This window comes from Larus michahellis, chromosome 1 (genome assembly GCF_964199755.1).
Source record: "Larus michahellis chromosome 1, bLarMic1.1, whole genome shotgun sequence".
NCBI classification, from domain to species: Eukaryota; Metazoa; Chordata; class Aves; order Charadriiformes; family Laridae; genus Larus; species Larus michahellis.
In genome coordinates this window covers 204,554,649-204,577,463 of record NC_133896.1, presented here as the reverse complement: position 1 = coordinate 204,577,463, position 22,815 = coordinate 204,554,649, and the positions used below count along the sequence as shown (strand labels likewise).

Genomic DNA, 22,815 nt, shown 5'->3' with positions numbered 1-22,815 from the left:
ACCAGGGAAACCGCTGCACAGGTTTATGCTCAGATGTGCAGAGTCACCCAAAATGTTCTACGAAAAATATGAAGGGATTTTTCTCAGTTTTGTAAGCTTGCAGTTAGTTCAGTGACACCAATGAGCAAATCATAGAGGCTTCTTCAAACGTTGTGATTCTATGCAAGGGATCTTACTGAGGTAATAAGAGCAAAATAAAGGACATGTAAAAGCTTTAAATGGTGTTCTTCAGATTAAAAACTGTCTTGGTACCAAAAGAAATAACGGAAGTAGCACACAGCTCGTTGTCTATGTAGTTGATTACAGATAAACTGGAGGTGCAGTAGCCAACAGAGCAAAGATATGTTACTTCCAAAGCTAGAATTATAGAAGGTCAGCAGTATTCTAAACATCTGGTGACTGACTAACAGTTTCTTCAAGGAGAAACTCTTACCTATCAAAACAAGGAGAAAAAAACTTCCTAGAAAACCAGTATGTATTTCATTCCAATCCATCAGGATCCAAACTGTGGCAAAGACCAAGGAGTTAGACATGAGCGAGTTGAGTGCTTCTGAACAAGAGTCTTCTTGTTGATCTATTTTGACATGCAAGTTCTAGGTATTGCCTGTTAATCTTGTCAATTTAAAGCGTAAATAGTGTGAACATGATGCCAATCGCTGCTCTGCCTGAGAAACCAAACCTAATTGTAAATTGCCAACTGCTTGACAAGAGTCAAACCCACCAAACTAAAAATGAGGAATATTTTGGACTTAGCGCCTGTCAGTCTGTCTGGAATTATATGTCAGCTGAATCCGTTATTTTGCAGAAGAGGTGAAATTTTTGTTGAACGAATCTGTCATGTTCAATTATTCTCCTTAGAATTTAGAATTTCTATCTGATGCCATGAAAAAACACAACACCATTTTCATTTTCTGTCCGTAAGCTTCTTGTTAGCAAGTGACCATGAACAACATGCTGACATCTTATAGTTACCATTACAGTCATTTGGTCTGTTGAACAACTTTTTTCAAAAAAGAATAACTTTTTTCTTCCGATTTTGGCCAGTGCCTTTTCCTTCCCCTGACTCGTTAATACTTTCTGGTACCCAGATATAATTCATAGAATGGTTTGGGTTGGAAAGGAACTTAAAGATCGTCTAGTCCAAATTTTTTTCATTCAGAAATTTTCAGTTATTCATCTGATCACATTATGAAATAGGAAGCAGTAATCTCTTTGGGGCATTGACTCTGCAGTGCTAACAGAATGGACCTTGCCTGTGAGACGCTGTCTACATTTGCAAGTAATGCAGCAGCACATGGGGATGGATCTGGCGAGAAAAATGTCATGGTGCGTTAGGAACTGAGAGATGTCTCTACTGTATGTCTTTTGAAAGTTTAGCATTTGGGAGATGACTTATAAAGAAGGAGTTGGTATTTCTTCTATAAGGTCTGTGGTAGCAGTGGAAAGTAAGCATTGTTCATTTCTGTTGGAGCACACGAAATGCTCAGATACTTCTTTTTTTACGTGGCTTCTGCTTTCTGTAGGGGAAATTTCTAGTTCTGCATCTTACTGTGGTGTAGTAGTAATCAAACCTTTGCTTATGCTTTTCCTATTTCTTGCTTCTTGTAACTTATGAATTAAAAATGTCGAGAAAAATTAAAAAATTATTAACCCAATGACCAGAACACAATATAGCCATCTGATTTTTTATTTTTTTTTTTTAATCCAGAAGCAAGGCATTGAAATATAAATTCTTAAAAAGTATGTGTCTGTGTGTGGTAGATAGTGGTTTTTGTATAAGTATACATGCTCTATAAAATCTACATTAAAGCTACTAATAAGTATTTCTGTGGCTTTGGAATAAGTTTATATGGCTCAGTCCTAAGGGACGAGGTCTGTTTTGGAGCTTTGTGCAATGACATTGGATCATCTCTGAATTCTATAAGAAGAAAAAAAATCCACAAATTATTAATAGAAAGATAATTTAATAAAGAAAATTGTGGTATGAGCTACTGTAATGTCACTGACATCATATAACGAGGGGAAATACGTTTTGTGACAAACTATTTAACTTTGGAAATGCTGTCCAAGGCAGTTTTTAGTTATTTTCTCAAGTACAAAATACACCCTTTTATTTTGTAAATGGATATGTTGTGACAAAAGTTCATTATATTCTTTCTTTTGAAATATACAACCCAGAGCAAGAAACCCATAATTTTAGAAGTTTGGATAAAGTATCTCGACGAGCCATGCTTGCTGTTGTTGATTACTTAAGAAGACAAAAGAGGTGAATTGTAGCTTTGCAAAATGTTACTTTAATTTAATTATGACTGTTCTAAGATGTGTTGATGCTCTAGATTAGGGAAGAAGGATGTGGTGGTGGAGGACATGTCAGTTAAAAGAATGAAGATACAGTAGTGACCTTGCATTTGTTACAGAAGTGATATGGCTAGCCTTACGGGGTTCTAGCCATGCTGAAGGAGTTTTCTAAAATCTTTTTGTCTGATAAACTTTTTGTGGTATGGATTTTGAGGGGGGGGGGGGGCTAAAATAAAATTAGCCTTTGGAAGGCTTTATAGGTAGATTGGATTTATTTTGTTTAATGTGAGAGAGAAGGTCTGTTACAGCAATATTAAAGTCTTTATTTAATCAGATCTGTTTCAGGTACAGTTTTTGATGACAGCTTCTGGCTAAAGCTGAATTATCTGGAGGTTGCTATAGCAGCACAGTCTTGTGCTGCTCACTTCACAGCCTTGCTCTACACAGAAATCTACGCAGACAAGATAAATATAGACAAACAGCAAGAAAGGTACAAGACTTGAGGAATGCAGTTTATTGACGTTTCTGGTAAAATGGATCACATTTTGTGTGACCCAGTAGTGTTTTGTTATGTGAAAAGTCAAGGAAACATTAAAAAAATTCCTTAGGTGTGTGTATTGTCCTGGAAAGTATTTCTGCCAGTCCTTGAATGTGAGCCCAACCTTGCTAGTTTGCTAGCTGGGACACACTTAAAATAGTGTCATTTTGACTTCTAACCAGGAAGTTTTCTTAGTAGTGTGTGTTCTGGAGAAACTTCACCAGAGTTCGTGCTTCTGCATACTAAAACGTATTGAATCTCACTTTCTAAATTGAACATTTTTGAGATTCTGCTTCTCATAATTAATAGTGTGCTAGTGGTTAAATTACAGCCAGAAGTGAATGAAGGGGAGAAGGAAACCACAGAATGGTGACCAGAATTGTGTGGGTAGAGCTGAATGGTCCTTGTAGGAGTTTGCTTCTATAATGGACAATTATCTTTGTCTTCCAGTCTAGAAAGATCAAAATATGGAACTAGTTTATTAGCTTCATTTTGGTGACAAGTATCCCTGAGGCAGTGAATGTATTACAGAAGTATGGTTGTAAGCATATATATTATGTAGTTGCTTTTATTCTTTCCCAGAAGAGAGCATTCTTGCTTCAGGCATCTACAAAAGCAATTTGATTTAATAAAAGATTAGACATTACAAGGTGGGTTTGGTTTTTTCTCTGAAAAATCACCTTGATGTTGAAATCCCTTGATATTGATATTCTCAGTTCAGCTATCACTGTGTCATTTTGGTGGAAAGCCATTTTGAATAACCTGGGGATATGACAGGCCTGATCTTGCATTTGGTGTTTGTGCTTCTTACTTCTCAAGTGTTGTTTTAGGATTTCTTTAGTTCTTTGTATGAAATTTCTTTTAACTTTACCAGTTAAAACATTTCTTCTAGGTCATCTTTTAAAGCAGCTAAGAGTTTGTCATTTGAAGAGGAAAGTCAAAGAACAACTATTACTCTTTTGAATGAAAAAAGCAAAGAAGAAACTGGCATAAGTTTACAGGTACATGTGGGTGCTTCATAATGCGAAAGCAAACCTCAAACTGTATTTGAAAGTTGTCCTCATGCTCTAATTCAAAGGGAACTCGACTGCCTTTTGCTTTTCAACCAGTCCACCTGAGGCCCAGCGCTGCTTTTTTAATAACTTAGCAGAGAAGTTAGGTAGTCCTGAAGAGTTTTGCTAGACTGACAAAACTTTTCTTCCTGTGATGACAGCAGGCTCAGGTACTGCATAAAGGAAAACTAAGCAATGATAACAACATGTTCCATGACGGGACTTGTAAAACTCACATTGATATGTATAAAACTCACTTGAGCTGCTTGCAAAAGAGGTAATTCTTTGGTTTATGGCCTGTGTTCTAGGACCTTCTCATGGACATATATAGAAGCATTGGAGAACCTGACAGTCTCTATGGCTGTGGTGGAGGAAGAATGTTGCAGCCATTAGCACGGTATAATTTATTAATGTTCTTTTGTTCTTTAAATTCATTGCTTTCATTTATTAGTAAGGAACTTAAATTGAAAACTTCTTGTTTACTTACAACAGGATAAGAACATACGAGCATGAAGCAGTATGGGAGAAAGCCCTTGTAACATATGACCTTGAGGCAAGCCTCTCTCCATCTACTCGCCAGGCAGGAATAATAGAGGTAATTTTATTTCATAATAGGAAATGAATGGAGGAATTGATATCCATAATATTGAGAGTAATTTGTAGTGAGTACAAAATTGTTTTAGGACTAAAAGAGATCTCTTCGGTCATCAAGTCCAGCCCACTGTCATAGGCATCCAAACTGTATAATATAACACAACTCAGTATTCGTCCAGAAAACATTAAGACTTCTAGACCTCTCGTCACTCACCTGTCATCGCTGTCTTGGGTAATGAATGTTGCGAAATATTTCAAAATAAATATATTTAATTTTATACGGAATTTGGCCAGCTCCTAAAACGACAGGATATAAAAAGTAATGTAGTTGGTTATTTTTGCCATCTGATGCTTTAAACCTCTCTATTATGGCAACTATCTTACTGAAACTGGTATTTCTGATAAAATAAATAAATAGAATTGATGTTGTCTTATTGATGCCTTAAAAATATGTTGCTTTTTTAGCTTAAAAATGTTTATGCCAGTTCTGTAATAACATAGCACAGGTATATCTGTGTTTCACCTCTTTTCATTTTCCTGTAGTACTTTTCTTTTCCTACCCCAAATTATTTAGTATCATTGTTAAAATTCCATTGTGTTTCTCCTTCATAATGTCTGCACACGTAACCGGGATAAGTGATCACAACTGCAAAGTCATTTTGGTCTTCAAACAGATAGGACTTTAGGAGTTGTAGGAAACTTCAAATCCCTACTAGGAAAAACAGTTCATTAAGAAGTAAAACCAGTTTTGGCTTACTACTCAGGAACGATGGAATGGAGAAATGGGAGCAGACAGTTCATTTGAAACACAACATAGCAATTTATTTCAAAGACTGCCAGCCACAGTAGTAATGAAACTTGTTTTTCCGGGATTGCAGGTATCAATAGTGTGATTAGTAGTCTTATTAAAAAGTTTTCATCTTATATAGTGCTGACTTAAGAAATACTTATGGTTCAGCCTTACCCACAAAGGCTTCTTTGTTTCCCAAGGTAAAATAAAGCCTTTTAAAAAAACAATTCAGTTTATTAAAGGAGGAAAACCAACTTTCAGTAATTTTGTTAATTCCAGGCTTTGCAAAATTTTGGGCTTTGCCACACTCTTTCCATGTATTTAAAAGGACTGGAACATGAAAACACTGAGTGGTGTGCGGAACTACAGGAAATACGCTACCAGGCAGCATGGAGGAACATGCAGTGGGGCCACATCTCTTCTGTCAAGTAAACCAACTTGCTTTTTTGCTAGTTCTTTAAGTGAAAGGCAATGGTTTCAGTTGCAAGCAAAAAGATGTAATTAGAATATAATTTCTATGAAGCAGGTCACCTAATTTATCTTAATCATTGAATTGAAAAGCAGTCTTTTTCACTTAGACCTGTCTGTTTCATATGCAAATCACTTTTCATTTTGCTGGGAAACTGTTTGCAGTTGATTCTTCATTTTGATTGTTCATAACTATAAACCAAAATTTTCCATTTTTAACTCAGATAGTAGGTGCATCTTAAGTACATATGAGGGACAGATAGTTTTTAATGTTTAATTTATAAGCAAATGGGGAAAACATTACTTGGTAAGCCACAAGAGGTTATCAAGGCCTGGATAAGGAAACATCGGTGTTGATTCATGGCTACTCTTTCATAAGGAGTAATCTCCGCCCTTGTGTAATGTTGGATGCCTGGCATTAGTTATTTCATGTTGTCTGGCCGGGATATAGGGTGAACTCTGTCCCTTAGTACAGCTACATCATCGCACATTTTAGGAGGGATACAGAATAGCTTCACTACATTTTGGCAAAAGCAGAAGTTACATGATGGGGTCTTCAGTAACTCCTCCTATGTTAACTCTTAGTGGTGAGGAGAATGGAGGATGTCTCCTGAGACTCTTACAGAGAGATGGGTCTGGGGGACTTACTCTTGGTGTGTGCATTCTCTTCTCCTGCACTGCCTTTAGATCATTGTTTAGAAGGACCTGAAGGACTTCACAGACGTGTGCTTTTGAAGGGCATCTGTCATGCCACAATCAGAATGAACTTCATACACGTGGGCTGTCTTTGTCCCTGGGTTAGGGTTTGTATAAACCTCTTTGGTTATAAACCTCGTAGGCAAACAGAATATTCAGCTTTAATACAGGGGCAGAAAAACAGCATGTAAGATGAAAAGAGATAGAGTGAGATGGCAGGGAAGAGAAGGGTCAAGAAGAAGAAGAAAGAAAAGTGAAAAGGGCAAAGAAGAGAAAATTAAATTGAACACTATGGGTGTTTTCAGCCTTCCGATTTTCTTTATTTTTTCCTTTTTAAAAATATTTCTGAAGGTAAATTTAAAAAAATTGTTGATTCTGAAGTTGCATACATGCTGTAATATATATCTTTCAGCATAATACTGTGAGAAGTGTTATGATTAAATTTTTATCGTGCAGTTGGTTTTGTGTTGTGTTTTTGATACAACCTTGAACATATTCTTCATATTCCAAACATTTTGACCATTACTGTTTCTTCTTTGTTTTAAAATAATAGCTTGAATTTATAAAATACTACATGAATTTAAAATTTAAGGGTTGCATTATTTTTTATCATGTAAAACATACAACTACAGAAAATATACTACTAAAAAAATTTGTCATAAAATTTTCTTCTTTGTAGAGAAACAGTTTTCCTTTTATTTTATGTTATTTTTGTCTTATTATTAAGACATGAGACAGGAAGACCAGGGTACCATGAATCATTGTATGATGCTCTTCAGTCTTTACGAGATAAGGAATTCTCTGCTTTCTATGACAGTCTTAAAGATGCCAGGTAACTGTATGCAAATATTCTCCTGTTAGAGAGCGTGTGTGTGTGTTTGTAGTCACAAGTTATGTATAAAAGATTGTACTGGGGTTTTATGGCCTTAAATAAAGACTCATGCATAGAATAAAATTAATACTTCCGGACTGCAACTTAATTTCTAAGTTTTTTAACTTTTTGTGCATATACAATTCGTGTGCCAATTGAAGATATGTTTCCTGTAGTATACATACCTTACTTTGTGGTCCTCTTAAGTGGATTTGAATGCTGACTACTCTTCTTTAGCTGAGCTATGACGTAGGCTTTGGAGTTTATATATGCTTACCATGTATTCATTTATTGACAAACTTAGTTTTGGAACTTCAATGGTAATACAAAATAACTACAAACAGAATAGTTTTGCTTTTTAAATTCTGTTCACTGTATGGAAATTATGTTATGGAACTTTGGAATTATTTGTGGATATTAAAAAAAATAATTTGCTATTTCTCTGTTAAATCCACAGAGTGAATGAAGTAGAAGAGCTGTGCAAAGGCAGCCTTGAGTCTGTTTATTCATTATATCCAACTCTTTGCAGACTACAGCTAATTGGAGAGTTGGAAAATATAGGTCTGCTGTTCTCCAGGTATTTTTTTTAAGCTTGTTTCATACTTCTTTCTCAGTTTTCAAGATTTTTGGTAATCAAGTCTAGCACAAAAATAAAATTACTTCAACAAATTGTATTCGTGAACATCTCAAACTTCATCTTAAAAATGATACGGATTTTAGCTTTACTATGTGAAGACAAATCTAGATTCTCTTTGTTTCCGGACTAGATGTATTCATGGTCTAGTTTTAATTATTTGATATTATGCCAGTATTGTATTTTAAATAATTGTTTTCTTTCCTTTGGTTTGAGTTTCGTGGTATACTCCAAGGTAGCAGTCGTATCTCCTAGCCTTTGGTTTACTAAAGTAACTGAGTCATCCTCTTCTAGTTTCCTTTCTAAAAATGTTTTCCGTTTCCTTGGTAATACCCATAGATCTATTGAAAGTTGTTTCAGTTTGAATCACTTTCTTCATGGACCACTATTACCATCAGTATTCTATCTGAATTCTTAATGTTGCCTTTTAATTATAGGAAGGTATTTATCTCTGTAGTGCTATTAACATTGATTATTTTTTTTCTGCTGTAGTCGTTTGGTAGCTTATAGTCATACTACAGTCATTTAGCATGTCCAGGACCTTATGAACCATTGCTATTTGCAGTTAATGAATCACCTAAGAAAATAATATGTACAGTGACAACCTACACAGCTTCAACGTCACAGTTTGGAATTTATTCTTATATTAATCCATATATAACCTACATAATAAAATAGGAATCTTGGTCTCTAATCTTTTAAGTAGTCTTTTTCATAGCCTACATTTAATCTTTTAAGCAACCCTATCTTTGAATATGATCCCCTTTGCTGACGGACCTTTAACACAACTGTTTTTGATGTTTAATCAAGAATGTTTACAGTGGAGTCGTTCACCTTGCTAATGTTGATCTCTTGATCTTCATGTCTATTAAAACTGGAAGCCTGCCAGTTTATTCCGCGTATTAATCATTGTAGGGTTTTACGGACTGTTTCTTGAACTGTAGACTGTGAACTGCCTCGGTAGTTTACTTTTGTTACTCATCTTGCATTTCACTAATACTTATCGAGAATTAATAACGGTTCTTTTTTCTTTTGCTAACAATTGCAGATCTGTTACTACTCAACAACTGAATGATACTTATTTGAAATGGCAGAGACAGTCCCAGCTTCTCAAGGACAGTGACTTCCGTTTCCAGGAACCTATCATGGCTCTGCGCACTGTAATTTTGGAGATATTGCTCGAAAAGGAGAATGAAAATACCAAAAGAGAATGTATTAAAGACATCCTGACCAAACATCTAGTGGATCTCTCTAGATTGGCAAGAACTGCTAAAAATACACAGGTAAAAAATTCCAGGAAAGATCAATGATGGATGTTCAGTTTTTTAGTTTATAAAATAACTTCATTTTTTAACAGTACTAAAGATTAACTGTATTTTAAGTTTATTCAATGAATCAATTAGTTGGAGACTTAAACTATGTAGAACTTACTCATAAATTGTATTTATGGGCATGTTTTCTGAATTGTGGTCATAACTATAAGCTACTCTATGAGGTAGATAATATCAAAATGAAATTTTTAGTGAGAATGCTCTTATAGCTCTGTTACTTTATTTTGGTGCAGTCTTTATATATCCAGTTTTCATTTGCATCACCCTGTTGCAGTGTTCCAGAATAAAGCTGCAGGAAGAACACCATTGCATCTGTGTATTTAGTGTTGTCTTCAAGGTTTTATACTCTCAAAACACCATTGCACTGTGGTGCATCTCTCTCTGTGAGTGACTTAATGCAATGGTTTCTGCAGCTGCTAGTGCATTTAAAGGCCAGAGTCAGCCTTGGCTTGTTCTGGGTATTGCATCTGGAGTAGTAACTCAACAAGAATTTATAGATCAACAATAAAACCTCTGCAGAAAACAGTTCCAGCTAAATACATAACCTGGAAAGACGTTCAATGATTCACATATGTGAAACTATATTAAACTTTGATTTCAGGAAGGTTCTAACTCTTTTTGTGAACAATGATGAAATCAGTAGTAATGGCTGTCTTTGATTTCATAAATTTGCAAGGTTTACTCAGTGTCTCTGAAATTGTTTGGGAAAATAACTTCTTTAGAATTTTTTTATCTCATGCTTGCCCAGCCACTAACACTGTAGTGATGAGTGTCCTTTAAGAGCCTCAACAGAATTTTTTTTGATTTTGATTTTTAGTTACAGAAGAAGATTAAAATTGGGGTGCAATATTTTGGAAGGATTTAGAAGGTTCTGAGAGATTGAGCCAGTGCATTTCTGAATGCACTTTCGTTTCAGCCTCTTCAGCGTTGTAGGTCATGTGCAACCTTTGGGGCATACTTCTGGGCTTTATCAGTCTTTCAGACCATGGAAGGAGAACCCTTTCCTTTTGACAGTAGTTGACAACACTAAGTGTCTGGATGGAGGAAAGTTTTTGAGGAAGCTCTCTTTGCAACTAAAGGCTTTTCTTCCTCTTTGGTGCCACTACCATCCGTCAAGAGAAGGAAGAGTGTGCCATACAGAATCATCACGTTGACCACTAATTGAAGTACTCAGACTTACATTGGCCTTCACAGGCATTCTTACATTTTAATTGTTTACCTTGCTTATTTAAAAGTTTGATCGATTTGGTTATTGGTTGGACAGTTTGCGAAAATACACTTTGGTCTCAATATTTGACATTGTTATAAAGAGTTTGCTCTTTGTGCTGTCATAGTGACATTAGATTGCGAAATAATGAGGATGTTATTTCACCAGTGACACGAGTTAAGAGGGAGGCAATTACCTCCAAGTAATGTAAAATGTTAAACATTGGTGCTTTATTTGAGAGTCTGTGAAGTTTAATTCCATAGTTTATTTTTATTGCAAATCAGGCTTTTCTGCAAGTATATAGAAAAATAACAATCTCTTTGCTGCAAATAAATTCTTAGCATTGGATAGGCAGAATATGCTGCACAAGTGGAGCAAATGAAGATGGAGTTGCTGTAAGATACATGTATTTGACTTACAGAATTGTCTATAAAGTTGTTTTCAATTTCAGCTTCCAGAAAGAGCTATGTTTCAGATCAAACAACACAATCCAATGGGACATGGAGTTTCTGAATGGCAGCTAGAAGAAGCTCAGGTTTTCTGGGCTAAAAAGGAAGAGAGTCTTGCGCTGAATATTCTTAAAGGGATGATAAAAAAGTTAGATGCAGATTGGTTTCAGGTATGTGTTTTATAATGTATAAACTTATGGGAATTAAATTATTTAAGATCCTATTTTCACTTTCGGAAGTTTTCCTTTGGAAGAAAATTGAAAGGCTGTCTGCAATATTACTAAATCTGTTTAGTACTTTCAAAATGTCTGAAAGCAAAAAAAAAAAATCTGTATTAGCAAATCTTATCAGGGTGAGAGTCTGAGAGAGTGGCAAATGTTAGAATTCATTATTCATTATTTTGCCTCCACAGCCACCACTGTGAAATATATAGCTTTTTAAAATCTGAGATGATTTCCCTTCATAAAAAATTAACTTGTTGTAAACAAAACTGTTACATAGAAGTATATCATCTTGTTCTGTGACAATAGTTAAAATAACTAATGGCCAACCAGTATTGTTTTGGCAGAGAATCGTAGAATCAGTTAGGTTGGAAAAGACCTTTGAGTCCAGCCATTAACCTAATACCGCCAGCTGCACCACAAACCATGTCCCTCGGCACCACATCTACTTGTCTTTTAAGTACCTCCAGGGATGGCGACTCAACCACTTCCCTGGGCAGCCTGTTCCAATGTTTGACAACTCTTTCAGTGAAGAAATTGTTCCTAATATCCAGTCTAAACCTCCCCTTGCGTAACTTGAGGCCATTTCCTCTTGTCCTATCGCCTGTTACTTGGGAGAAGGGACCGACCCTCACCTCACTACACCCTCCTTTCAGGTAGTTGTAGAGAGCGATAAGGCCTCCCCTCAGCCTCCTTTTCTCCAGGCTGAACAACCCCAGCTCCCTCAGCCGCTCCTCATAAGACTTGTTCTCCAGACCCCTCACCAGCTTCCTTGCCCTTCTCTGGACCCGCTCCAGCACCTCAGTGTCTTTTTTGTGGTGAGGGGCCCAAAACCGGACACAGTACTTGAGTTGGGGCCTCACCAGTGCCAAGCACAATCACTGCCCTAGTCCTGCTGGCCACGCTATTCCTGATACATATTACGTTGGGAACTGTAATGGTGTACATATTTTTGTTACAAGAATAATAATGATTTTATCTCTGGCTCTTATTGTGTAAAAAAAGACTAATACAGGGAGACACTAGTAATATGTTTTATGCTAAAGAAGCATACCTCTGTTGCAGGCATTTCCCTGATGTCTGTAGGGAATCTTTGTGCAAAGGTGGGAGTATGAGTTGAGGCTTCTATTTCAGGGGGGCTGACGCTGTATCACAAAGTGTACAGAAATTCCAGGCCAGTTTTTGGCTGATAAATGTTTACTGCTGTACCTCAGACGACTTTGTCCCATGAACTAATCCATTATCTAGGAACATCAGTGTCTCATGGGGTGCTGTTTCACATCTTTGAATCCTGCTCCATTTACAAACACACTGAGCTCTGAGTTTTATGTTGTACTTCTGAAATGGAATCTTACCTCAGATAGGGGAATGTTTTCTCATCAAATTCTACTTCAGCAAGTGCCTCTGAATCTTAGTTATCTTAGATATTTTTGTAAGCTTTCTGAAAAATTCTGTCACTTGATGTGATTGCTTCATGAAGCAGTTGATGAGGGCCTCCAAAAATTTAGTCCTCCTCTCACCTTCCAGTGCTGCATTTTCCCTGTACACATAAGGGGGTTTTGTATTTTCGCAGCCTATGGTATCCTTCAGTATTTCACCGTCAGCGTTGCCATCTTGATCTGGTGGTCTTTAATATGTACCCTATACTAAAAGTATTTGGGAAACTTGTCCTGCTATACAGTTAAAGCTGAGCTGCCAATCTGGAGGCAAGTCCTTTGGAAACCTCCTCCATCATCTTGTCAGATCACTTTTAACCAAGTTTACGTGTAGAGGTCTGTCTGAAAAAGTTAATGATCACACATAGTTACCACGATTCCTGAACGTTTCCTACGGAGTGTACCATGCTACTTCAGACTAAATGGGGATATCCCAATTCTGGAAACATGTTGTGAATTTATTTAGTTTTTATTACATTTTGTCATTGTTTTATTCTGTTTTTCATTGTTCAGACTCTCAGCTATTTAAATATATGTGCTCTCCTTTAGTCTAACATAGAATGTGAATGTGGTTTAAAGTTACTGACTACTGTAGATGTGGATGGTAAATGACTCTGTAGATACATTACATGTAATACACCCGAGTGATTGAATTATGTTCAGTGTTTAAAAGCTTTATGAATTGTCTGCCTCATATGTAAAAGGTATTTTTATTTGATGCCTCCTTCTCTTTTTTTTTTTTCCCAAAACTTGCTTCTCAAAGGTTGAGAATGATCCTCATCTGAAGTTGATATATACAGAGTGCCTGAGGCTATGCGGAACCTGGTTAGCAGAAACATGCTTGGAAAACCCTACAGTCATCATGCAGAAATACTTAGAAAAGGTGCGTCCAGTCTTTGAAATGTGCAGTCTTTGAGATAACGCTGTGCTAAAATAGGATGTTAAAATGTCAAGTAGATTATTAAATGCAGCCTTTATTTTTCTGGGTAGAAAATATGTTTTCTTATAAAAATATTATAGTTTCACATAATACTGTGTAACACTGTAATCTTATAAAATATTCAGAATATGGCTTTATAGAATTCACAGTAATATTGGCTTAGAAGTGCAGTGATTACAACTACTCATCCAGTTTCCTTTTCCCATTCCACTCCATCCCCATCCTTTCCTTCTCAGGGCAGATCATTCGCTTACCACGTTTTGAGTATGGGCAATGTATGTGTAACATTCGCTTTCCAGGTGTTGGAAAGTCTTGTTCTAGTGTTTAAAAGTACTGGTTTGGTTTGGTTTTTTTTAAACTCTTAGTCAGTAGTAGAAACATTTTTATTAATATTTGTCCACTCTGCATTTCTTTATTTCATGCTAATTTGTGAAACTCTATATGGTTGCTTTTCTCTGTTACTCTCTACATGGTTTCTTCTCTCTGATGATTTGAATCAATGACACGACACTCTCATGTAATTTTCTTTTCTTTTTGGCACTTTTGGACTATCTTCTATTTTTTCCTCACCATCTTATGATATAAGCTTGTAAAACTGTTGTAAAACTTCATACCTAGTTACTCTAAAAGATAGATAGCTGTAGGAAACTCCTGTATGGTTATTACAGCTGTTTCATACAGGATAATCTTTTTGACTGCTTGCACTGGAACGCTTCTCAAAGATTAAATTCACTTAGGAGAAGAATATTCAGACTGGTAGGTTTTATTTTGTGTGCATGTATGTTCCATCATAGGCAACATTAAGTAACCTGTTTGAGCAGATGACCCTGCTTGAGCAGCGGGGTTGGACAAAATGACCTCCGGAAGTCCCTTCCAACCTCAACCATTCTGTTTTTCTGTGATAATAGAGTTTAATCAAGTATGTGCAGCACTGTTAATCTGATTATCAGTCTTATCATTATTGTAACTTCCCTTCTAGGCTGTGGAAATTGCTGCAAGCCACAGTGGAGACGGCAGCGATGAGCTGAAGAAAGGAAAGATGAAGGCTTTCCTGTCTTTGGCTCGTTTCTCAGATAATCAGTACCAGCGAATTGAGAATTACATGAAATCCTCAGAGTTTGAAAATAAGCAGGCATTACTGAAGAAGGCCAAGGAGGAGGTCGGCCTCATCAGGGAGCGTAAAGTTCAGACAAATAGGTGAGCATTCAAAGGGAGAGGTGGTTACTATGGAGCTATCAAAGGCTCCATCTCTACTAATTCTCCGGGCAAGTGGTACAGCATGGGTCACATCTCTGCAGCTCCGTTTTGCCTTCTCCACAAAACAGTGGCCAAATCTGTAGTGCTTGCTGCAAATAGTTTCTGAACTGTGCCTGAACATGATCTAGGAGAGTGCTAGGTAGTGTGGGCCAAAACTAAGCCAAGGAGTGTTGCAGCAGGTAAACAGTGTGCATGATCATGGGCCAGAATTCACATTTATTCTCTGGACTTGTTTAGTTTATTTGACAGGGAAAACGTTACAGAGTAAAAATAAATGAGTTTGAGATTTTTCTCCTTTACAAATTTGGTCAAAGAGAGGAATTCATCTTAATACAGAATTCTTAAAAATTTAGTAAAAGCAATTGCAAGCGATTGGAAAAAATTGAACTTCAGCTGTTGGAAACTGAAGTCTTTACACAAATTACCCATACTGGATATTCACATTTATACTAGTATTGAGATTAAATCTTAAAAAGAAGAAAGACACTGACTGAAAATTTACTTTAGAGTGGTGGGTCTGTGTGGACGTACACTGAAGAAACAGCTCCCACAATTTGGTTTCTCAATTGTTTATTTTACCGTGCTTGTACATACAAAACAAGTTAAAAAAATGTTCAATTAGTAAGAAGACTAGGGATGGCCTTGCTGTAAGTTCATTAAGAGATAATTTGTTGTTTAAAAATAATGTCTGTTCACATAGATACACAGTGAAGGTTCAGCGAGAACTGGAACTGGATGAATGTGCCATACACGCCCTAACCGAGGATCGCAAACGCTTCTTGTGTAAAGCAGTGGAGAACTATATCAGCTGTTTACTAAGTGGAGAAGAACATGACATGTGGATCTTTCGACTCTGTTCCCTATGGCTTGAAAATTCTGGAGTTGATAAAGTCAATGAAATGATGAAGGTATGTGTCTGCTGTTGCTTTTCCTTATGCTTTGACGTTAAATTACCCATCTTCTCCTTCTCCTCCTGTGTTTCTAGAATGTGAATTATAGTACTGTGCAGTATGCTTTCCTATGTATCTCTGCGACTTTTTCCTCAAAACTTGCTTTTTTCAATCATCATTGGTTGCTCATCAGTTAGTTTTTCAACAGAGAGCTGTAACTCTCAATACATTTTAATTTAACTTAATTTAGCGTTTTAATTTGAGAAATCTGTATGACTAAGCATACCTCATGATCTTTCGCTGTTGTCATCTTGTTCTTTACATGCCTTGGATATTACTCATCTTCAGCACCCTTTAGTACATTATTCTAGTTTATATTATATACACTTCTAGGTGAAAGGATAAGCTCTTAGATATAACACAGTAGCCAGGGACCAGTAAAGTTCTCATTGTCAGGCGAGTTCTGTCATTTCTAGAATCATGCAGGAAAACTGTTAATTCTGACCAAAACAATTTGTTTATAACAGAGATCTGTATAATTTAATTCTTCGCTTTGTGTTATAATTAACTTTGAAAAATAGACAGTGTTCCTTTACTCTCATTTTTTACACATAATTATTTCTTCTGTTAAACTAAATTGTAATTTTTTTTCAATTTGGATTGTCTCTTGCCACAAAGAATCTAGAAATTAATTCTGGATCCATCTGTCTAAGCTCTGCTCTAATAGAACAGAAAATAGTAGTTTTCTTATGAAGGACTTGTAGCATTCAGGAGGCATGGACCAAGAGGGTGTGATAGTCGCTGGACTGCCGTTTGATCACACAGCAATGATTACTCTCAGCTTAAAAAAAAAAGAAAAAAAAAAAAAAAACAAAAAAACAACAAACAAAAAAAAACCAAAAAGCAAAACCAAAATTGCTAGCCCTCACCTAGTAAGGTAGTACCTGGTATTTTTTTTGGTGTTTAGTACAGCTTTCTAACTTAATTTTCTCTACTACAGAAAAATGCAGAGAAGATCCCTTCATACAAGTTTTTGCCCCTGATGTACCAGCTGGCTGCTCGGATGGGAACCAAGATGATGGGTGGTTTAGGATTTCATGAAGTTCTGAATAATGTAATTTATGTTTTTTGTATCTAAAGATACCTTGATTGGCTTAGTAGTGCATATTTCTTAATAATATGTATCTTCCATTGTGCAGTTATAGCTAAATAAATTGAGTGATGCAAAATCAATATAGTGGAGGGAGAGGGGGAGAAGATTAGAGACGTTTTTCCTTGCTGCTTAATTGATTCTCTTGTTGTATAAGAATAGCCTTATGCAGGTATGGGAATATACTTTGAATGTATTTTAGTTGTGGAAATACCATCTAAGTATTAGTTTTTCTTTCCTATTAGGAACCTCAGAAGTTCAATAGAATTAATAATGTTAATTAAGTAATTTTTTTTTCTTCTGTACAGTTTTCAATAATGGGATCTTTTTGTTTTTCTTGACAGCTAATGTCTAGAATTTCCCTGGATCATCCACATCATACTTTGTTTATAATATTAGCTTTGGCAAATGCTAACAAAGATGAACTCCTCACAAAACCAGATGCAATAAGAAGAAATAAGTTAATTAAAAATGCACCGAAAGAAATCTCCCAGCTTGATGTGGTGACTACAAAAATTTCTATTCTATCAATCATATTCAGTTTTTTAATTTTGTTAAAAAATGAAAAAAAAAATATGTCAAAGGGTATTTAATGTAGAGCTCATCAGCTGACTTTTGTTAAGAAAGAGTAGGAGGAAAAAACTACTTTTAATAATAACCCCCCCCCCCTTTTGTGCATATATTGGTAATTATTATTGAAAGAAGTAATTATGGGGTTGAACAAAACGTGGTTAATGCTTCCTGCAACAAATAGCCCCAATTATTGCAAAGAGTTTTGTGATAAATATCCTTGATGTGGGATTCTGTAAAAGGCATTTTAGATGCAACAAAAAGACTCGAGTGGGTTTATTGTTAAAAGTACATACTGAGTTGAGTATTTTTTCTGCTTTGAGTAATATCATCTGTTCTATCTAAGTATTTGTGCAGTATATCTCGTGTTCCTTTATATGACCTCTATATGTCAAAAGCCATGATGATGGGTAGTACTGAACTGTGGCTTCATGTTAATTTTGTTATTGCTTAATTTTTATTTGAAGCTGTTTTTGGAATCATCTCATATCTAGATTAATGCCTCTTCTTTCCCCCATCACTATAGGCCTGGCATAGTTTGTCATTACCCTCCTACCCCCCACACTAATACAATTTTTCACCACATTTTTACGTGGCTTTTTTTCTCCTTTCTCTCAGATTTGCAGTTCTTCTGTGGCCCCACCGTTAGGAGTAGGATTATGCTGAACTCAGCTAAGCCTCACAGAGTTAGGCACAGAAGGGACGCATGGTCAGATTTTTGCCTTTTGCATACAGGCTTTTTCTTCAGCTGGGAGGAAATATCGGAAGCAGGAAAGTGGTGGAAGAACATCCAAAACTGCCTGTCCCTTTTTCTGAAGAATTTTTGCACTTTGCCTGGACAGATTTGATCCCTCTCCATCCCAAATAATATTTTACTTTACTCTTTATCTCAGATTAGACAACACAAAACTTCTCTTCACGTTATTTCTGTTTGTATCACAAAGGGCTGTCCGTTACTGCAAGTTTTCTCTGTTTTCACAGGATGTGTCTCAGTCATACTTACTTGAGTGCATGTTATGATGCATCTTTAATCTTACAAGGTGTAGTCTGCAAGATCTAATATTTGTATTCTGTTGGAGTTTTTTAGGACAGAATGAAGGCTGCTAGCAACATAATCAATATCGTAAGAAACAGGAGAGCTTGTATGGTTAGAGGCGTTGAAGCACTTTGTGATGCGTACATCACATTAGCAAATCTAGATGCTAGTCCGTGGAAATCTCAAAGAAGTAAGTCTTGGAAAAATTATTTTTCTTTTAATGCATTTCGGTTTTTTGGATTTTATGTATTTTATTTTCTTGGATTAAAAAGTATATTTCTAAATGCTGATATTTAGTTAAAAGAGATTCTGTGCTAGCACTGTGTCCTATTTTTGATAAATGTAGAACTGAGTCGGGATTAAAAGTCATAGTAATTACTTGCACTATAAGGTTCAGACCTTCTGAGTATGAAACTCCAGTTGTCCTCTGGTCATCTTCATCAGCTCTACAGAAGTATGCAGTGAGGTTTTGGGTCCCAAAAACAACGTAAGCTGTTTTTTTTGAACTTTGATCTATGTTTACGGTTCTGAATTTAAAAATATTAATTCCTTTTAATTACAGGAGGAGTAAGTATTCCAGCTGACCAGCCAATTATTAAACTGAAGAACTTGAAGGATGTTGTTGTTCCCACCATGGAAATTAAGGTGACTGAATTTAAAATAAGTATGGACTATAGTATCAAATCATAGAATCAACTTCAAATTTGCAGTCAGGGCATATATCTGTTCATCAAATTCCCATGTTGTTTACAGGTCAGCCTACCAGGGGTGCTTTCCTGTCAGGTGGGAGATGCAGGATGAGATAGCTTCCTTAGGCTTTAGATGACCTTGACCCCAAGTATTATATTTGCTGGATTGTGGCTTATTGTATGAAGATGGCTTTGCCACTGTTAGCACTGACTAGCCTTTCATTGTCAAAGGGAATGATGAGTCACCTAAATCACAGGGAGGATTTGGGAATCTGAATCTCCTATTTTGTAGGTGCTAGCTCAGAGTTTCAGGGAGAAACTGTCCAGAAAGGTGTGAGAATTAATAGATATGCCTCTTCTGCTCTTCCTGAATGGCAAGCTTGTATGTTTTTACCATTCGGTAAAGGTGAATGATCCATTCTCATTAGCATGAGTGGTTGATTGGATGGGTGCATAGTCTCTCATTCTCAGATGCCACACGTTCTACCTGGGAAACTTACCAGTTTCAGGAGTGTGGAGTTGCTTTTTTGGCCAGCTACCTAAAATTTAAATGTTATGAAACCAGACTTCCCTGTGTTTAAGTCCCTCAGGCTATGTCTATAAAGCTGAATAAAACAAGCCAAGGGACTGTTTTATGCCATTAGACTTCAGAGGCTAGAAACTGCAACCCACGCTAAATAGCACTTGTTTGTAGGCTCCCGTTGGCCCCAGGTGTTGCTCCTTTGTACAACTTGATTGTCCTTTTCTTTGCCTTTCTTCTTCTCCAGTACAAACTATCTGAAATAGCTGGAGGTCTGTGATGTAAACAGCTGGAGTGATATTTCCTTACAGCTGAGTGCGTAGGGTTGCTGTGTGGCACAAGGACGTGGAGGATGGCTGAAGATACAGAACCTGTAGATTGCAACAGTTTTAGGATTGTAGGTTGGGTCCGTTTGCAGCCTAATGTAAGCCTAATGCCCCCCAACCGTACATGGACGTTTTCTTGGGAGAATGCTCATTGGGAGAGGCTGAAATGGTGTCAGGCCTTGTTTAGTGGAAGTCTGCAGCACCATGTCTCAACCAGTGAGATGAACAAGGAGGAATCAAACTCACTCCTTTGCTCACCATGTATTTTTGTAGCCTTTGTGGGTGTTACCCTTGTAAGTGATGGAATGCTTATATTACTGTTTAGCATACTAGCAAACAACTCATTACCACTTTCTCCGAGTGAAGCGGAGGTAACATTTATATTAATTTTAAACTTCTTTATTATTTCAGGTGGATCCCACAGGACAATATGAAAATTTGGTGACAATACAGTCTTTTAAACCAGAATTTCGCTTAGCAGGAGGCCTGAATCTGCCTAAAATAATAGATTGTGTAGGATCAGATGGTAAAGAAAGGAGGCAGCTGGTTAAGGTGGGTTCTGTCAGTTGTGGTGACATCTCAGAGACTTGGCGTCTTGGAATTTTTTTTAAGTTCTCATATCAGTTTTCTCATGTATCATTTCTATACCATGAGCAGAGTAAGTTTTCTCAGTTCAGGAATGCTTTAATAAAAGAAATTACAAAGTAATAGTAAGTAATATAATATAAATAATATAATAGTAAGTAATAGTATTAAATATTTTTGTAATTATTTTTCAGCAATGCATGTAAAATACAGTAGCTTACTTGACAACTACCAGACCTGCGCCTTGCGTGGTTATGTCTCAACTAGTGACCTGGAATGTACAGCAAATAAAAGCCATCAACAGTTTGTGTTAAATACCTCCTTTTTTCTTGCTTCCCCATACAAAAAGAATTACAATTCCGAGACAATCAAAACCATGCACACAGAAACACAAATCTCTAAAAAAAAATTTATTTCTCTTCAATTGATTTCATTCTGTCTGTCTTTGAATGTAAACATTCAGTAGCTGCTGGGAGAATTCTGTTCTGCTGTTAAGTATTGGGGTAGTTTTGAAAGTTTTAAAGAGAAGCATGAATCACTAGATTTGCATCCAATAATCAGAACTGCAGTACCAACTGATGCTGCTTCATCTGCATGCTGGGTCACTAAATATGGTGAATGAAACATCTGTATTTTAAAAGAGGACCATGAGGCGTGTAGGTTGACTGAAACCTTAATCAAATAACATTTGTCAAAAAAAAGAAGAAAAAGGTGATAATTTCAGTTAATGATGGTTCTGCTTAAACAGCTGACCACTGTTAGAAAACTAAATACAGAGAAAACCCAATTGTTAATTACATTTTATTACAGGTGATTATTGTGGAAGAATAATTTGTGTTTTGTGGAATTTTTAAATATATTTTTTAAAGTTGCTGAACAAGAAGTTGGATGCTGAGAAGTGTTCTTTAACTGCTTTTTCTGTCTATGCTAAAGGGGCGTGATGACCTGAGACAAGATGCTGTTATGCAGCAGGTTTTCCAGATGTGCAATACATTGCTCCAGCAAAACACTGAAACACGAAAGAGAAAATTAACTATCCGAAGATACAAGGTAACCCCAAAGAGCTGCTGCAGCATATTTCCCCATTCTCCTCTTTTTAACCCAAAGACAATATAAAAGTGTGTTTATTTCTGTGTTCTTAAAATAGTCACTGCTCCTTAAAGTATGGAATAAACAATTAATACAATTTAATTATTACAATTACAACAATTATTACAATTTAATTTTTTCCAAATCCTTAAAAAATTCTGATGCCAAATAAATGTTTACTCTTCAGTTCTTTCTTAAGGTGAACTTATAAATGAAGTCGTGCACTGTCCTTGAATTGTAAGTTGCTAGTCATTAAACTTGAGTATACAAGTTCGTTTATCAGTTCTCATTAATTTTAGACTTGTGATATTCCTTAATTAATTAATAATTAACTTTAGTCTTGCAGTATTCCTTACAGTTGAATCCAGTCCCATCTAGTAGTCTGTTCCATCTAGGAACACCTAAGTCCCATCTAGGGTCTGTTGATGCAGAATTTGAATCGCGGAACTGTTTTTGTTGGAATTGGAAATGCAACAAGAAATTCTTATTGTGAATGCAGAAAATGTATTTGAACAGGACTTTTACCCACCTCCTTCCTTTTTATGTGCTTCGGATTATAATAATAGCTGTGACGGTGGGTTCTGAATAAGTACTCTCTAAGTAAAAGTACTTGTCCTTGACAAATGAGAAACGTGCGCTCTGGAATCTCTAAAGGAGCTAATCTGAATTGCTAGCCTAGTTTTAAGAATTCACAGGTGGAGTTAGTCACACTTTTTTAATAATTTTCAATGATGACTGAGGGGTTTTTATGTGTAAAAAGGAATGAGTGCAGGGGAAAAGAGAACGGGGGTTGCATTATGAGATACAGAGACTTTCCTAAGAAAAGGAAGTTGAAGGAAATAGGCAGTAGCTATTTCTCTGAGGGCAGGAGGTCGTTCGGTCTGGCCAGTTCTGTCTGCTACAGCAATTGAGGGAACTAGTGCCCCCCGTTTCAAAGTGAGTAACTGTTCCCTAGGGTGAGAAGCAGACTAAGACAAGCCTAATATGTTCACGCAGCTGCCATGTTCCATGTACCATGTTCCAAATTTTACTTGTCCATGCAATTCGCACAATGCTTGTATTATCCCATTCAAGCGTAGCAAGCTGTTGCCAATCACAGCTCATCCAGAATACGAATACAAACATGCAAATTGAGTGGAATCATTAAGTTGTACTGAAGTAGGTAGTGGAAGGTTCTC

General features: G+C 36.4%; 1 protein-coding gene across 4 annotated transcripts in view; it reads left to right on the top strand.

Moving 5' to 3' along the window:
• Window positions 1–22,815, top strand: part of ATM (ATM serine/threonine kinase) — an 80,009-nt gene that overhangs the window by 48,602 nt on the left and 8,592 nt on the right. For all 4 annotated transcript variants that reach the window (XM_074570119.1, XM_074570091.1, XM_074570101.1 and 1 more), the window contains exons 38-56: window positions 2,179–2,266; window positions 2,633–2,788; window positions 3,729–3,837; window positions 4,197–4,285; window positions 4,381–4,483; window positions 5,552–5,700; window positions 7,164–7,268; window positions 7,765–7,884; window positions 8,990–9,224; window positions 10,931–11,098; window positions 13,349–13,468; window positions 14,505–14,722; window positions 15,483–15,690; window positions 16,673–16,786; window positions 17,167–17,325; window positions 18,480–18,618; window positions 18,991–19,073; window positions 20,375–20,515; window positions 21,482–21,598. In XM_074570119.1, the coding sequence (XP_074426220.1) occupies window positions 2,179–2,266; window positions 2,633–2,788; window positions 3,729–3,837; window positions 4,197–4,285; window positions 4,381–4,483; window positions 5,552–5,700; window positions 7,164–7,268; window positions 7,765–7,884; window positions 8,990–9,224; window positions 10,931–11,098; window positions 13,349–13,468; window positions 14,505–14,722; window positions 15,483–15,690; window positions 16,673–16,786; window positions 17,167–17,325; window positions 18,480–18,618; window positions 18,991–19,073; window positions 20,375–20,515; window positions 21,482–21,598 (2,621 nt within the window). The remainder of the gene's footprint in view (window positions 1–2,178; window positions 2,267–2,632; window positions 2,789–3,728; window positions 3,838–4,196; window positions 4,286–4,380; window positions 4,484–5,551; window positions 5,701–7,163; window positions 7,269–7,764; window positions 7,885–8,989; window positions 9,225–10,930; window positions 11,099–13,348; window positions 13,469–14,504; window positions 14,723–15,482; window positions 15,691–16,672; window positions 16,787–17,166; window positions 17,326–18,479; window positions 18,619–18,990; window positions 19,074–20,374; window positions 20,516–21,481; window positions 21,599–22,815) is intronic.